Below are 16,144 nucleotides of genomic sequence, written 5' to 3' on the forward strand. Positions count from 1 at the left end.
GACGAGAAATCTTCGCAGGTCGGATTGATAATTATCATTTTAGACTTTGGCATCTTTAAGGATTAATCACATATACATATCAATGATAAATATTTTATTTTCAGATGCATTATACATGTATAGATAATAAATAGCATATATATATATATATATTTGATATGTCACATTCGGCACTATTTTTAAATGCATAAATATATTACACAAATTTAATGTTAGTTTGGTACAAATGTACAATCAAGGATAATCAGCAATTATATGGCGGACACAATCCGAACGGGTATGAGAATTGCTGTAAGGGTGGCGTAAACTTTTTCTCCACATTTTGTGAAGTCTCTAAACTCTGCAAACTTGCTGATAACAACGTCGGTTGCGATGATGTAGGTAAAGTTGGTAAACTTGAAAGGTCTCCTTGTTGACTGATGGTTAGATGCAGGTCACTCCTGATTGATGGATTGTCTAAAATAGGAAAATGGGAATCCATTCCCATAGGACGTCTTGGATGGAAAAGGGGGTGTTGAATAAGATGAGCAGGTGATCCGTGTAACATAGGATGATAGGGTGGCAACATTTTATTTAATCCCATCTGTGGCATCATCGTCTGTGGCTTTTCTTTACCTTGTCGTCGACATTTAGCCCTCTTGTTCTGGAACCAAATCTAAAAAAGTGAAAGGCAAAGAATGTATTGCATCCATTGGATCACAAGTGAAGGTGGTATTATATTCATAATTACACTAAATATCAGCACAACACGGTTAAATCTGCAATTTTAGGAAGCAAATTTGTGTTCTTCCCTCGCCAGGATTCGAACTCGTGCTATTATGATATCGAGACAACACCGCCTGCATTGTGTCCAGCGCTCTAGACCACTCGGCCACCTATACTGAACTAAAAATTCAGCTTTCGGTGGCCTAGTGTTACCTTTCCTCGTCAGTAGAATCTAGAGTTGTAACACAGTACATGATATATTAGGCATAAAGATTGAATTGATTGCAGATTCATAGCTAAATTATCTATCGTAAAGGATCGTAAGATGCAGTCATAATTATATATATAAGTTATATCGGTAACACCTTCAATCATCAACCATAAGTTGTATAACAGTAATTATAGAAAACAAAAATTATCAAGTTAAAATGCTCGTGGCTACGGAAAGAAATTTCTTGCGGATTTTCTACAATAATATATTTAAGGATGTATTTTGTTTATCTTATGTATTTCTTACTACCTGATTGACGCATACACCTCATCTCCTTTAATTGACGTTGAATTAAAATGAAAGAAGAGACTATTATACATTTCATACCTTGAGCCTAGCTTCTGGTATGCTTAAATCGCTGCACAGTAATTCTAGTGTTCTATGATCTGGATATTGATTTCCTAAGAACGTCCTCTCTAGTTCCTGAATTTGTCCTGTTGTGTAATTCGTCCTGTTTCTCTTCTGTTTGCCAATGTTTGTGGACCGGCAACTTTTAGTACTTGACGATAATATGTTGATTGGTATTTTGTCTTTATTAGTTAAACTATCAGAAGAATCAGAAGAATCTAGTTCTCTTTCACTCTCCTGTGACCTCTGGTTGTTGATTTCAGATCCGTTTGATGACCACTGGCTGTTGATTTCATATCCATTTGATGACCCCTCACTATTGATATCAGTTGCATCTGAAATAAAAAGGAGAAATGAAGCTTTGTAAATCCACAGCTTTTTCAAGCATCAGGACAATCATTCATAAATAAAAATCTTCACATCAAATTTACACTCTCCTTCCAAGACTCCTCCTGAAGATTATATATACATATACATATATACCCCCTCCCAAAAAAAAATAAAAAAAATAAAATTGGAAACAACTCCCCAATCAAAAATTGAAACACCCCCTCACACGATCATACTCCAAATGAACTATTAAAAATAACAAAAAGTAAAAATAGACAACCAATCAAAGAAACAACAAAATGGCAGGGTTTAGGAAAAATGGGTTATAAGAAAAGATTTAAATAAACCAGTGAATGACCAATAACGAAATTCACCGGATAATTATGGAGTTTAAAAACCCGGATAAACAAAACACAAACTACCAAGATTGTACTTGAAAATTAGCGTATGTGGTGTGTTTGTGCTATAGCGGCGTAAGCAATCAGTTGCATGTGGCATATACAAAAATACAAAACAGTTGCCTCTATCAGATATTCCATTAAGACTATAATTTATTTATTTTTTTGCAATGAGACAGCAACCCAACCACAAATTGCCTTAATTGTGACAAATAGAAATTGGGAAATAACAAGTCGGGAAGTATTCGACGACCAGCACAAAACATACCCCTGACAAGTGACATCAGAAAATAATTTACTCGTGTTATATGCTTTTAATGCAGTCTTACCATATTCATACGATGTATGTGGGTCTTGGTCCGATACTGTTCCTTGTACAATATACATCTGCGGAGGGGACACATGAATCGGTGATGGTAACTCCTTATTTGTCTTTAACATCGGGTGTACGGTGTGTTGGTTCATCAGAAGACCTGTACACTGCTGTGTAGGATATGGTGGCATATAGTAAGGGTATGTATCGTGTATTGGAATGGAGCTTCCATGGAACGTGTCTTTCGGTATATCGATAGTTAGCTGATGTACCAGTCTGTTGTTTACTGATGAAAACACTGTGGGTCCTTCCTTCTCGGTAACTTCAATGTTACACATATCTTGCATAATCTATCAACAAAATGTCATAGCATAGAATTAAACAAAAGTATCATTACCAATAACAAAAAACAAGTTAGTCAAAAGTAAATGTATAAATATTAGTAATCAAGTGATTTATAACTCTTTTTGTCTTTATCTAAACGTCTTTCATTCAAGGAGCAAAATATTTATCACTATGCGGTTTTATTGATACTTTACTTCATTAACCCTTCAATAATCTTATATGTGTTGAAAGGGATAAGCCGCCACTGTTCTCCTAGTGGCAATTAGCTCCCTAGTCTTTTTCTTGAAAGTTTACTTTTTATTCTCCAAAGAATTTATTTGATATACATTCTCTAGGAAAATCGACCATTTATATGCCAAAATGAACACGCATTTTTTCCTCAGCTTGCATTTTAAAATCTCTATTACTCTTTCACAATAATTAATAGATACTAACAAGTTCTGACAAAAACGGAGATTTAATATTGAAAACTACTTAATGAACACGTTTCTTACCTTTTCCTGCATTTGAAAAAAAAAGTCTTATCTTTAAGTTTGTTAATTGATGTTGGTCTTCATAAACTGCAGGATTTGAGAATGTATTAATTAAGCTTCCTCTGAATTAGCAGGTTTATATAACTAGATATAGTTCTGAGGTATGGCTTTGAGTTAATCAATTTATCAGTTGAGGTGAACACTTCTGCTCATTTTATTAATTATGTCCACTGATTACTGTTCAACAGAAAATCCACACTTCTAATCAAGGATTCCTTACACCTAATCTCTAAATTAATTATTGTTGATTGATTATTAATAAAAAAAAATAGATCTTATCAAAAAACTAAATGATAGGTATATTTTTTATCTGGATTTTCAATTTATACAGTATACGGAACTTCAAAATTAATCTAAAAAATATGATTAGACAAATACATTTGATTTAATTCTGGTGTAAAATATTGATGGGAACAAACGTTTACAGTACATATGTAATTCTAACATGTACATTGTAGGTATTCCAATAAAATGTATCCAACTTTTTTGTATCGATGAGCACGGAGCCCTGTTGGTTTCAGACCGATAAAGGGTTGTGGTTTTTAAAATCAAGCACTGTAAATCTAAAGCCCAGAGATATGTACAGCGCTTGACTTTGTATATCCAGCGGTAGACTTACATCTATAGTGCTATAATTTTAAAACATCTACAGCGCTAGACTTTACATTTGCAGCGCTGGAGTTCACATCTCCACCGTCGGACTTTGTGTCTTCAGCCCTTGTATTTACATATCCAGCGCTGGACTTTACATCTACAGCGCTGGACTTTACTTCTCCAGCACATGACATTAGATCTATAGCGCTTGACTTTGAAAACTACAACTCTTTATCTGTATGAGATCAGTAAGGCTCCGTATAGCCATGATGTGTTGCAGTCAAAAGAATATACTTTGCCATGTTACTTTTGTACCATCCACATATACTAACAGAGTTTTAAATTGTGTAAATATAAAAATAATAAGATGTGATATGATTGCCAATTAGACAACTCTCCACAATGCATAAAACATTGAAAAGCATATATTGAGTAGGATTTAGGCGACGAACATTTTAAAGTTGTGTGATCTTCCATTTTTCATCTGGTAAACATGTTAAAACTCATACTTGTCGGATAAAGCGACATAAATTCCACCTAAATAGATAACAACTGAACGTTCTTTACAATGTAATTCAGTGGTTGTCGATAATATTTGTTTTTATCGTAAATTTCATTGTTATAAATTAGGCCTTTAATTTGTTTTACATTTTTCATGTCGGGATCTTTTATAGCTGATGACCGTACGGTGTCCTATAGTTGCATATAACTTCGTCAATTGAATTCTAGTAGATAATTGTCTCATTGGTAATCATTCCACATTTCCCTTTTTTATAGTGATTTACTACAACGATTACTGTGCGCTTTGTAACAAGTAACCAATAGATAAAAAATTCGTAAGGGTTCCGCGGAACACAGTGTCTCGCCTACTTTTGGTGTTAATCGCAGGCTCAACAAAAATGAGGAAAAAAATTAATAAAAATATTCCTCTCTATACTATCTTTTGATTGTAAGTAGCTTCTGTCCAAGTTTGGTAAAAATCCAGGATAATTTATGAATCTAATAAATGTTTTAAAAACTTAAACTGCAGAATGTATGTAATGTTGACTGGAAGAAAACTAAGTCCATTTATAAGTAAAATACGGAAAAAATGGAACAAAATTTTATCAAAATTTCCTTCTAGATACTAGCTTTTGATCATAAACAAGCTTCTGTCCAAGTGTGGTACAAATCCAGGATAGTTTAAGAAAGTTGTTAAAATTTTAAAAACTTTAACCACAGAGTGAATGTAATGTTAACTGGCAGAAAAACTAAGTCCATTTATAAGTAAAATACGGAAAAAATGGAATTTTTATTTTACAAAATTTACTTCTGGATACTATCTTATGATCATAAACAAGCTTCTTTCCAAGTTTGGTAGAAATCCAGGATAGTTTAAGAAAGTTATTAAAATTTCAAAAACTTTAACCACAGAGTGAATGTTATGTTTCCTGGCAGAAAAAACTAAGTTCACTTATAAGTAAAATACGGAAAAAATGGAATTTTTTTTACAAAATTTACTTTTGAATATAATCTTATGATCATAAACAAGCTTCTGTCCAAGTTTGGTAGAAATCCAGGATCGTTTAAGAAAGTTATTAAAATTTCAAAAACTTTAACCACAGAGTGAATATTTGTGGACGCCGCCGCTGACGACGACGACGACGCCGACGGAATGTAGGATCGCTATGTCTCGCTTTTTCGACAAAAGTCGAAGGCTCGACAAAAATGAACGAGTTGATGTTTTTATCCAAAATCTGCGAAAAAGAAGAGAATAATATCGTTTGACTAGTCATTTTTTATTTTTGCTGCAGATATTTATTACTACTGTTATGCTTTTTTCTTTTTGGACTTTCGAAAATTGAGTTGAAATGCATAAAACATTGAAAAAATATCCAGCAGAAATTCTGACATACTAGACAACAATATAGCAACAAGAATATTTACAAGGTAGAAGAACCTTTGATTCGCTCTCTGCATTATACTTATGAGATTCAAAATTATAAAGCCGTATTGATACAAAAGTAAAACAAGTTGCTTTCTTTAAAAAAAGAAAAGCAATACGTGAACCCAAGACCGCTTACTGGTCACCAAAAAATTGTTGCTGAATTTTTGTTTCCTTTTGAATTGAAATAATTGACTGTGAATATAATAAGATAATGATGATGGTAAAACACCTTTATTGAAAATATGTAATTGTGTGTAGATTCTTGCACAAGTCAGTTGAAAGCAATGTTGGATAGTTGTGAATAGAAAAGTGTATATATACACCTACTATTTAAATATACATTTTAAGGCTCGACTATTTTATTTATTACTTGGGAGTGTACATCATTTTTTCATAACCCTTTTGCAAATCCCAGTTTCTACAAACCGGATGTCTAACGCAAATTGCACAAACCAGTCGCAATATAAATTTAAGCACTCAGTTTGCTTTATAATCTGGATGCATTTATTTTATCTATCATATCTTCATATTTTGTTTCCTGGATGACTTCAATTATTTTCAACTCGTTATTGAAGCTGTCTGTACTCATGGTAGATGTTGTATAGATAAATTTAAAGTCCAATTTCCATGTGAAGTGAAACCCTGTGGCATGCAACTTATAAGAAGGTTTCGTATATTTTTCTTGAGAGTAACACACCAGCTTCATTGGTACCTCTTATATAGAGGCTTATTTTGGTCTCATAAAGCATCTCAAATTTTAAGGATTTCCTGATTTGACTTAAATCAATCCAAATATTCTACAGAAAAACTTGGTTTTGAAGAATATCTTGTTTTCAGAAGTGACGCTCGAATAAAAAAAAGTTAAAAATGCCAAATAAAGTACGAAGATGAAAAGAATTCAGGACCCAAAATTTCGAAACAAAGGTTTTGCCGAATACATCTAAAGAAATATATTCCTGGGGTAGAAAATCCTTAGCATTTCGAAAATTTCAAAGTAATAGGACAGTGACTCAAAAAAGAAAAGAAAAGAGAAACAGCTAGGGGTCACAATACCGTAAGTAATGATGACCGTGCTTGAAAGTCACATGTCAAGTTCTTACTGCCGTGTCCTGAATTAAGAAAAGAAAAGCGAAAATTCGCATTCACGAGTGAAATTAATATTTATGCATGCACGTGGTATTTTTGCGCAAGAAATAGTAAATAGAAAGCATACGCACTGATACTCTGGTTAGGAATACGCATTTGCGTCATCACATATATTAATCTAATAGTTGAATTCGGATGTTAAACTACATACCTCTAGTGTTTTGACTCCGGATTCATTGCAATTTAATCCAGAATTTGTGTGAACGCAAACCGATAGTGTACGTGTGAACAGGGTGATTTATAATGTGAATGAACCAAGACGTGTAGGATAGCTGGTCAACACAATGAATACAATTTTCAAAATCGTACTATAATGCAAATATTTAGATGCTATGAGGTTGAACTATTAAAACAAACAAACAAAAAAAAGAATTGAAATTTTATAATTTACATACCTTCCTGTTAATGATTTTTTTCCGAAAATTTAGAATATAATATCAATAAACACAAACATCAAGTATTAACGGATGGACATTTTATTTATCAAATCAATCTCTTCTTAAAGTCTAATATTCCACTATATGAATATATTGCTATACAAAATATAAGCAGAGACTTATAAATTCATAACAGTATAAAATAATTAACATAGTAATTAAATTTTGTTATGATTATTGTAAAATATTAATTACAATTTTTGTGAGATGCAAGGACTTAAAAAATCCTTGTGAATTGAAACCATGCAAGTATTTTTTCATTCACGACCGTTTAAAATTTAGATATTTAGCTAACTTTGGGTACGCATCCCTGCTCATTGGTGCTCATACGCTGCATATAATTTTCATAACTGTAATGACTGTTCAAACCTGTGAGACATAATGCACGTATATATGACAATTTTAATTATATTCTATTAAGAATAAATTCAGTCTCAGTTTAAACTTAAATAATGAATATTCTCTTGGTCTGGTAGTATCTATTAATGAAATTAGATATTTTTGACAGAAAAAACCCTTTTGTTTAATTATCTTTCTGCTTTCCGACCACTGTGTTTCCGACCTAAGATACATATTTATAACAGAAATATCGTTTTCTTAATTTTCTTCATGCTTTCCGACATTTTCCCATGCTATGATTGAAATACAAAATATCAAATGACAAACGTTCAGAAATAATCAGTTTATTCTGTGACATTATATATCAATAAACTATTCCCAGGTTTATTGTCACAATGCACAACAACACGCTGTATTAAATACTACACACACAACGCGTACAGGGACCGTCTCAAAGCATGAATTATATAATTGCGTTATCATTATACTTGATATTTAATAAACATTCGCATTATTAAAAACACATATGTTTTGTCAAAAGGCAAATAGGTTCTAACATATAAATGATTTTTTGACTGCAACCTAGTCTTTATTGTTTTACTTTCCAATCTACAAATGAACTTTGATTGTTGAAATATACAATGCCACGTGGTAGCCTATCCATAGAGGGACCGTATCAAAGACATAGATAACTACCTGTATAAATGATCGAAAATTTTCGAGACGTTCCGAGAATCTTAATTCCGAGGATATCGAATGGCCCATAGATACTTCCAAAACTCACCAATATATAGGCGTGAACCCCTCAGGGGGTTCACGCAAAAAATCATATATTCATATTTTTTAAGGTCCCTACAATGTACTAGCTGCATGTATAAACACACAAAAAACGTTAAATATCGATCCATCTTGGCTTCTAGTAAGTGCGGTTCAGCTAATATTTCTGTTCTCTTAACTACTTCTCTTACTTCAATTGCAGAATTGACGAAGACGTTCCTTTGGTCTTTTCTTACAGTGTGTATGTTTTTCAACACGTTCGCCATGCCTGTGACTGAAGTGACGTTTAAGATTTTAATGGACGTTATCTGTGTAAAACTGTTAAATTATTTATTAATGGATTTTGTTACCACAAATTACTTAAAACTTTTACAAACGGGATATCACATAATATGTTTAAGGTGATATTCTTTATAGAACTCGTAAACTTAGATACGACCCATGTTAACTCATTTACTAATTGGATAAACTTATTCTTAAGTGATTATAAACTTACCGTAGTTGGATCATTAAATATTGTCTTTTTCGGTACTAACATTTTTTTTTATAAATTGAAACATAACGTAATACGTATTTCTATACAGTTGTGAACACGTATGGTCCTACATCATGTCGATACTTGGCATTGCACAATGTTTTGCTTATAAAAAAGTAATCTCAGACTTTTTATGACATATTTACACTAAATCTGTTGGATGTGATTTATTTATTTGCTGTACATGACTTTGAACTAGCTTCAGTAATTGCGTATACCCTAGGATTGGTACGTTATGTCTTTTGACTATATGTAAATTGTTGGTTTTTTTGCCTCGTTCCAAGCTATCGAGTTAAGCCGTTCCCAACTGATTTATACAGCTTATTTTTACATTGTGATGTAACACCACTATTCCGAGTTGGGAAGGGTTGAGCGCTCACAAGCATCTTTAAACTCATCACAATCTTCATGTGCCTGTTCTAAGTCAGGAGCCTGTAATTCAGTGGTTGTCGTTGGTTGCTTTCTGTCATATTTTTTTTTTTTTGGTTTGTTGTTTTGTCATGAAACTGGCGATTAATTTTCTAGTTTGAATTGTAACAGTTTCACATTTTGTTATGAGCCTTTATGGCTGACTGTGTGCATTGTTGAGGGCTGTACGGTGACAAATGGTTGCTTACATCTACGTCATTTGGGCTCTTGTGGGGTGTTGTTGAATTTGATTTTTCGATTCGAGCGTATGATCAAATCAGGATTTATAATTACACAACGTTTTATTTTTGTTAATTTTTGTGTAAATGTCGTAAATTTTATCCTTTGGTCTTTATTGAGAAGTAATGATTGGTATTTTATAGAAGTTTTGTTTCAATTACGTCACATTCTGATTTTTTTTTATAGCGAAGGATTGAGTTGCCAGTAGACACGAGATCAATCATATTTAACCAAATGTTTTATATTTGTAACTGTATAATTTTTCTCTAAATCGTTCAACTAAAATAGTTTGAACCACAACTTTGTGTAAGGTTTTTGTAAAGTTATGGTCAGAAATGTAAAACAAAAATGTCAAATTAAGAAAGACAGACAGTCCCGTAACTCTGTAAAGGCTTATCAATTTCTTAAAACTAATAAAGACTTTTACGTCAGTTTTTCTTCAGGAATCTAGCATTGGTTTAGTTTTTGATTGGACCATTTAATAAAGTAAGATTGAGTTCTGTGGTCAAATTAGAGGTTTTAAGGGTTGGTGAACAATAATGACAAGCACCAGTAGATGTCATAATGGAATAAAAAGTATTCTTCCGTCTTCGACGGGCATGCAACAAATAGAGATGACTCGGTTTTTAAATTGTGTTATAGCTGACTTTAAGGTATGAGTTTTGCTCATTGTTGAAAGGCTATAGTTGTGTACACCATCGTCCTTTGATCTCATTTAGTTTTTTTTTTAATATGACAAATTAAAAGGTCTGTTTCCAGACAAAATTATAAGAAAAGTTAAAAACTTCTAAACTTGGTGAGGAAATATTTTCGAGGAAAAGTAAAATACCGTGGAAGATGTCATTCAATTTGGTTTAAAAACTGGCAAAAAGAATGGTGTTCAAAATGATATTTTCGTTTTACTTTTCAAACTGCATATGAAATTTCATCACGTAAAATTGCTTCGAAGAAAAATTTACCCAAGGTTACAATAGTTTATTTTCTGATTTTGGACATAAAACAAAATGACAGATCTGGTAAAATTATCCCCTAGGAACCGGAATAACTTACTTGGCTATCCATGACAGTCCAATGGACATGATACTGTTCTTCATTAGTTTAATCTAATATCCCTTAAATCGGAATGTTTTTTTTCAAAGTGAATTATTTTAAGCACCTAATGGATACCACTTAATGATTTATTCGAATATAATTATCACATGTGAGTGGTTTACTTTTTTCAAAGGAAAAGTTTTTGGATTGTCTAGACATTACTCTACTTCTGTCTCCTACCAAAATGTATGGACTGATATACTTGCATACACACAATATCATGTTTTTACATAAACGTAAGGCAAACCAATGACGTGATTATAGTTTTTATTTTTACATTATTAAATGGCTTTACAGATTTATAACTTTTCTGCATTCTGCTACTGAAGCATTTTGTTACTGGAAAACATATATTGTATCAATACAATACACAAAATCAATACGTACAGATAAAAAAAAAGTTGTATTGCTGTTTTACATCTCAAAGTCAGAGTGATGCTTAAACATGGAGCAAAATATTTCACCTCACTGCAAGTTCGAGAAGGTCTGATGCACCGGTTTGAGTTTGAGAGGAATTCTATTTTTATTTATTTATTTTTGTTGTTTAAACGCCACTTTCAGCACTATTGGCTATTTCGTGGTGGTCAGTTTTTTTGTTGAGAAAGCCGGAGTGTTCGGAGAGAACCACCGACCATCGGCCGGAAAACTGACAATACTTGTCAATTAAGATTGGAGTCGAACACATCTGCCTCGTGCGCGGATTTCGAATTCACAACCTCAGTATTGACAGGCTAGTGAGACAGTCGTTGAAGAGAGGAATTCTAGATATCGATAACGCTACAACTGTGTGTTTGAGAGCACAGTTGCGGAGTTATATCAACAAATTATAAAGTATATATGGCAAAGAAATATTGCAAATACTGTCATAAATTGCCCGACAATAACAAGTTGATAAATAGATAAACAATAAATACAAACGTTTAGTCAAAAACAGGACACAAAAAGTTACATTGATAATAATTCTTTACGATGTAGTTATAAACATTCTCTTTCAAATATTTTTTTTGGTTGACAGTTTGTGAAATTATCTAGGTCTTCTCTTTTTTTTTTCTTCGTCGTTCGGTTGTTGTACCATTGACAAGTATCCCATTTCATCATTCTGATATCGGAACATTCGATTCAAATGTGACAAAATCATGTAAAAGCAATAGTGAATCAAAATTGTCTGTAAAGTCATACATCATTTTGGATTGATCCAATGTGTTTTAAAAAACCTCCCAGTATGCAATCCAACTAAATTTTCATTAGTTCAAAAAGGAAAAGCCAATGATGTTAACAAATCAGCTATTTGCATAAAAAATACCAAATGATCTTTCAAATCAAATTAGTCCCTTCTTTTTCTTTTCGGTGATTTTGAAAATTGAAAAAAATTACTGAGTTTTACATACTCTGTTTCGTTTTTTTCTAAAGTTAATCCGTAACAAAAAGCGAGTTCAACGACCAATAATAGTAAACTATAACGAATTAATAACAACTGAGTTATATAAAAAGACAAATATCCACCAAAGTTAACGGTAGACAGCTCTCTAACAAGCAAAACCCCCATAACTGTAAAATATAAGAGCATACACCACAAGCACGGGGACACATTATACAGCATCCACACAGAACTAGCAACAAACCCTGCAATCAAGATAAAAATAAGGAGATGTGGTATTATTGCCAATGAGACAACTTATAAAAATAAGAAGATGTGGTATGATTGCCAATAAGACAAATCTCCACAAGAGACCAATTAACACAGAAATTAACAACTATAGGCCACCGTACGGTTTTCAACAATGAGTAAAACACATACCGCATTATCAGCTATAAAAGGCCCCGAAATGACAAATGTAAAACAATTCAAACGAGAAAACTAAACTTAAGCCGCTTTGTCCGACGAACATTAATTTTTACATCGAAAACCGAAAATCAAACAATTGCAAAAAAAATGTCATTATCTCAACCAACATATGTTTGAATATTTTATCGTCTCAACCAACATATGTTTGAATATTTCATCGTCCCAACCAACATAATGATGTTTGAATATTTCAGGTAGTGCTGTTTCAGATGAAAGACCTAAAATGTGAAAAAAAAACTTAAATTAAACAAAAAAAATATTGGATGGATAGTTGTCAAGTGGTTCCACATTGCGCTAACTACATATTCTGTTTTACTCATTACATCAATCTGTTTAGTAGCTTCGTAGTACAACACAATAAATATTGACAGGCTATACATCCACTTCATTTGAACTCTGATGGATAGTTGTCTCAGTGGCAATCATACCACATCTCCTGATTTTTATAGTTGATGAAAAATTACTATGAATATGTGCATGGTGACGGTATGTATCTTCCAATTGTAATTTTGTTTTCTTTCTAAATGTGCAGTAGCAGTTTATATACCAATAATCATTTTCTTGAAATGAACGCTACAAAGCAAAACAAATATTTGCATATTATTTTTTTTATTTCTTCATTGTATAATTTCTGTACAGATTCAGAATTTACATAATATTACATATAACATTTATATATATATATATATACAAAACACATTTTGTTTACATTCAAAACATGCAGTCATCTATGCGTTCAATATGCATTTGCAAACATTTAGTCACTGTTGTAAATTCATTTCTTAGTAAAATAAACATTGATATATTTTTTCTTTATTTTGTAATAGTTAAAATAAAATATATTGAATATAAATATATATAATTGTAATTTCAGGTTATTCAATATTTGTATAAAAAAAAGCTTTTTGCACCAATAAAGCCTAGAATTTCTATATACACATGTATAAGAGCTTAAGTATTTACAGTTTTATGTATGTACAATTGCAAAAATAAGTCAACAAATATAAATAGATAAAATCAACAATAATATGGCGGACACATTCCGTATGGATACGAGAAAGGCATGTACGGAGAAAAGTGTGGTGGAAGTCTATGTTGATAAGGCGGTGTCATTTGCATATGAGGTGACTGTTGATTCTGATTGTCAGACGTGTTGGCAGGTGACGTTGTCGACGACGTCGTTGATGCCGGAGAACTATTATTGACAGGTGTCGATGGCACTGTTTGTCCTGGTGTTCCGAAATGATGGCTAGGTACTGAATGAGGTCCAGGCGTTCCAACAGCCTGGCTTGGATAGAAAAATGGTCCCGGTACCATTTGTGCTGGTGATCCATGAAGCATTGGGTGATGATGTGGAACCAGACCATACGATCCATGCATAGGTGACATCATCGGTGACATCGGCGTCATGTAAGCTGGGTGTGGATTCTCTGCTGCACGTCTCCTCCATCTTGCACGCTTATTTTGAAACCAAACCTGAAAAAAAACGATTAAAGTATATTAAGTTAATTTCGCTAATACATGTTTAACATGTATCGTAATGATAAAGAATGAATTCTTCGATTGATTCGTCAATATGATTTATTGGTCTTTGTTTTTTTTCCTCGTACAGGTTTATTCTAAACAGGTCCGTAAGAAATTTAACAACAAAATGGAGGTCTTTCTTTAACTGATAGTTTTAAGCATACTATTTAGCTTTCTGCACTGTATTTTTTTTATACAAAGCATCATATTCATCAAACGTTTGTGAAATTTAGTTTTTTCAACGTGTGTTTTACAAAACAATTTCCTATACACCTCGGACTTTAACCTAAGCATTTTCATTTTGTCTTCCTGAATGTGCATGAAACATTTGTCACTGGACATTAAGCAAATAACAACAAATCACCCTAATCATTTTATAGTGAATCATTTTTTTTTTCAAATTATATAGTAGAAAAAAAAACGTAGGTACTTCAACAGAATTAAGAATGGAAACGGGGAATGTGTCAAAAAGACAACAACCCGTCCAAAAAGCAACCAAATTCCAGATTTTCTAGATTGCAATTGTACATACCTTAATTTTAGCCTCGGGAATATTAAGATCACTTGCCAACTTCTCCATCGTCTCTGGCTCAGGGTAAGGATTTTCATGGAATATTTTCTCTAATGCTTGAACTTGACTTGGTGTATAGTTTGTTCTGACCTTCTTCTTGACACTGCTGTCTGACGATAGTGGACTATGTGTCGAGTTGGATGCTGGAGATGAATTATTACTGCTTCCGGTTGATGGAGATTCAAGTGCTGATGTATTATTGGTAGACATGGATGAATCTATTTCTCGGGAATTGCCTGGTGATTTACAATCATTTACCACGTCAATTTCATCTGAAAGTATTTAAAAGATAGTATCAAATACAATATGTTCAGGACGAACCAATCTTCTACGCATATGAGTTTCTAAATGTGTTTCCACTGATGGGTTTTAGCTTTCTTATAAAATGAAAATTCAAAGAACAAAACCAAATTAAATGTGCAATAGATATCGAGGGAAATTTCCCAAGACAAATCTTATCAACGAGTGATTTATCAAAACTTATAAAAATGGTCAGAAGTTTGAATGAACACAGAATTAAAGAAAAAAATCAACCATTCGGGTAAAATATAAATTGGCAAAGAAATAGAGATTACAAAATATAATACCTTCTTCACACGATCTGTCCGATTCTCCATCTGATGGACTGTTTTTCCTGTTAGGATGTTTCAGCAAATGTCTGGTTGGTGGTGTTTGATATGCTGTCATGATTGGTCCACTTATACGACTTGGTGTAATAAAAGTCGTACTTGGTGGGGTTTTTGGTCTGTTCTGTGACGCCATTAAATATTGCATGCTATGATTTGTCTGCTGTCTTGCCGGTTCCTGAGAATGTTCAACGTTATAAGGTTGAATATATCTTTGAACTGGTGGATGGAAAGCCGTCATTTTCTCTCGTGAAGTTTCTGTGGGTGTTGGTATCTCCAAATGTATTTGTGGAATAGGTCTGTTGTCAACTTGTTCAGTTGGCATTATGACTTTTTCGCCTTGGCTATTATTGTCATTACAGGGATACTGCAAAATCTGAAATATTATAGACAGTGTTAAAAATCTATGGTATATATATGACAATCCTCCTAAGCTCTATTCTTATGAAAAGAAAACGACATCATCTTAATAATGACCAGGGGTGTATTTGGGATTTTTGAAAGTTGGCGTAATTTCCGAAAACTACACATGTATTTACTACCGCGCGGAGAGAATCGAATTATTTTTTTTGGACAATTTACTAGTAACAATTATATAGTTTCAAACTAAGGGGGCGGGGCGTACGTCCTCTCCCCAACAAACACCATGAATCCGCTAATAATGATACTCTATAGTTTCTGGATTTGGTTCAAATGAAACAATTTCGAACTCCTTTTAAGTATTATTTTAAAAATCATTAATGCATTTAGCACACCCTTTTTGCGGAATTAACAAACTCTAAAAAATATATAGCCTTAAATGTAAAAAGTTGGAAGACAATAAAGAATTGTTAACTAGG

General features: G+C 32.8%; 1 protein-coding gene across 1 annotated transcript; it reads right to left on the reverse strand.

Annotated features, from left to right (window-relative positions):
• Positions 1-13,601: 13,601 nt before the first annotated feature.
• LOC127737968 (homeobox protein vent1-like) lies at positions 13,602-15,674 on the reverse strand. Its single transcript, XM_052248937.1, has 3 exons — positions 15,267-15,674; positions 14,641-14,951; positions 13,602-14,060 (listed from the first exon to the last, which is right to left on the reverse strand). Exons 1-3 carry the CDS (start codon positions 15,628-15,630, stop codon positions 13,602-13,604), a joined length of 1,134 nt encoding a protein of 377 aa, XP_052104897.1. The 5' UTR covers positions 15,631-15,674.
• Positions 15,675-16,144: the final 470 nt, after the last annotated feature.

This window comes from Mytilus californianus, unplaced genomic scaffold (genome assembly GCF_021869535.1).
Source record: "Mytilus californianus isolate M0D057914Y unplaced genomic scaffold, xbMytCali1.0.p SCAF_1, whole genome shotgun sequence".
NCBI lineage: Eukaryota > Metazoa > Mollusca > Bivalvia > Mytilida > Mytilidae > Mytilus > Mytilus californianus.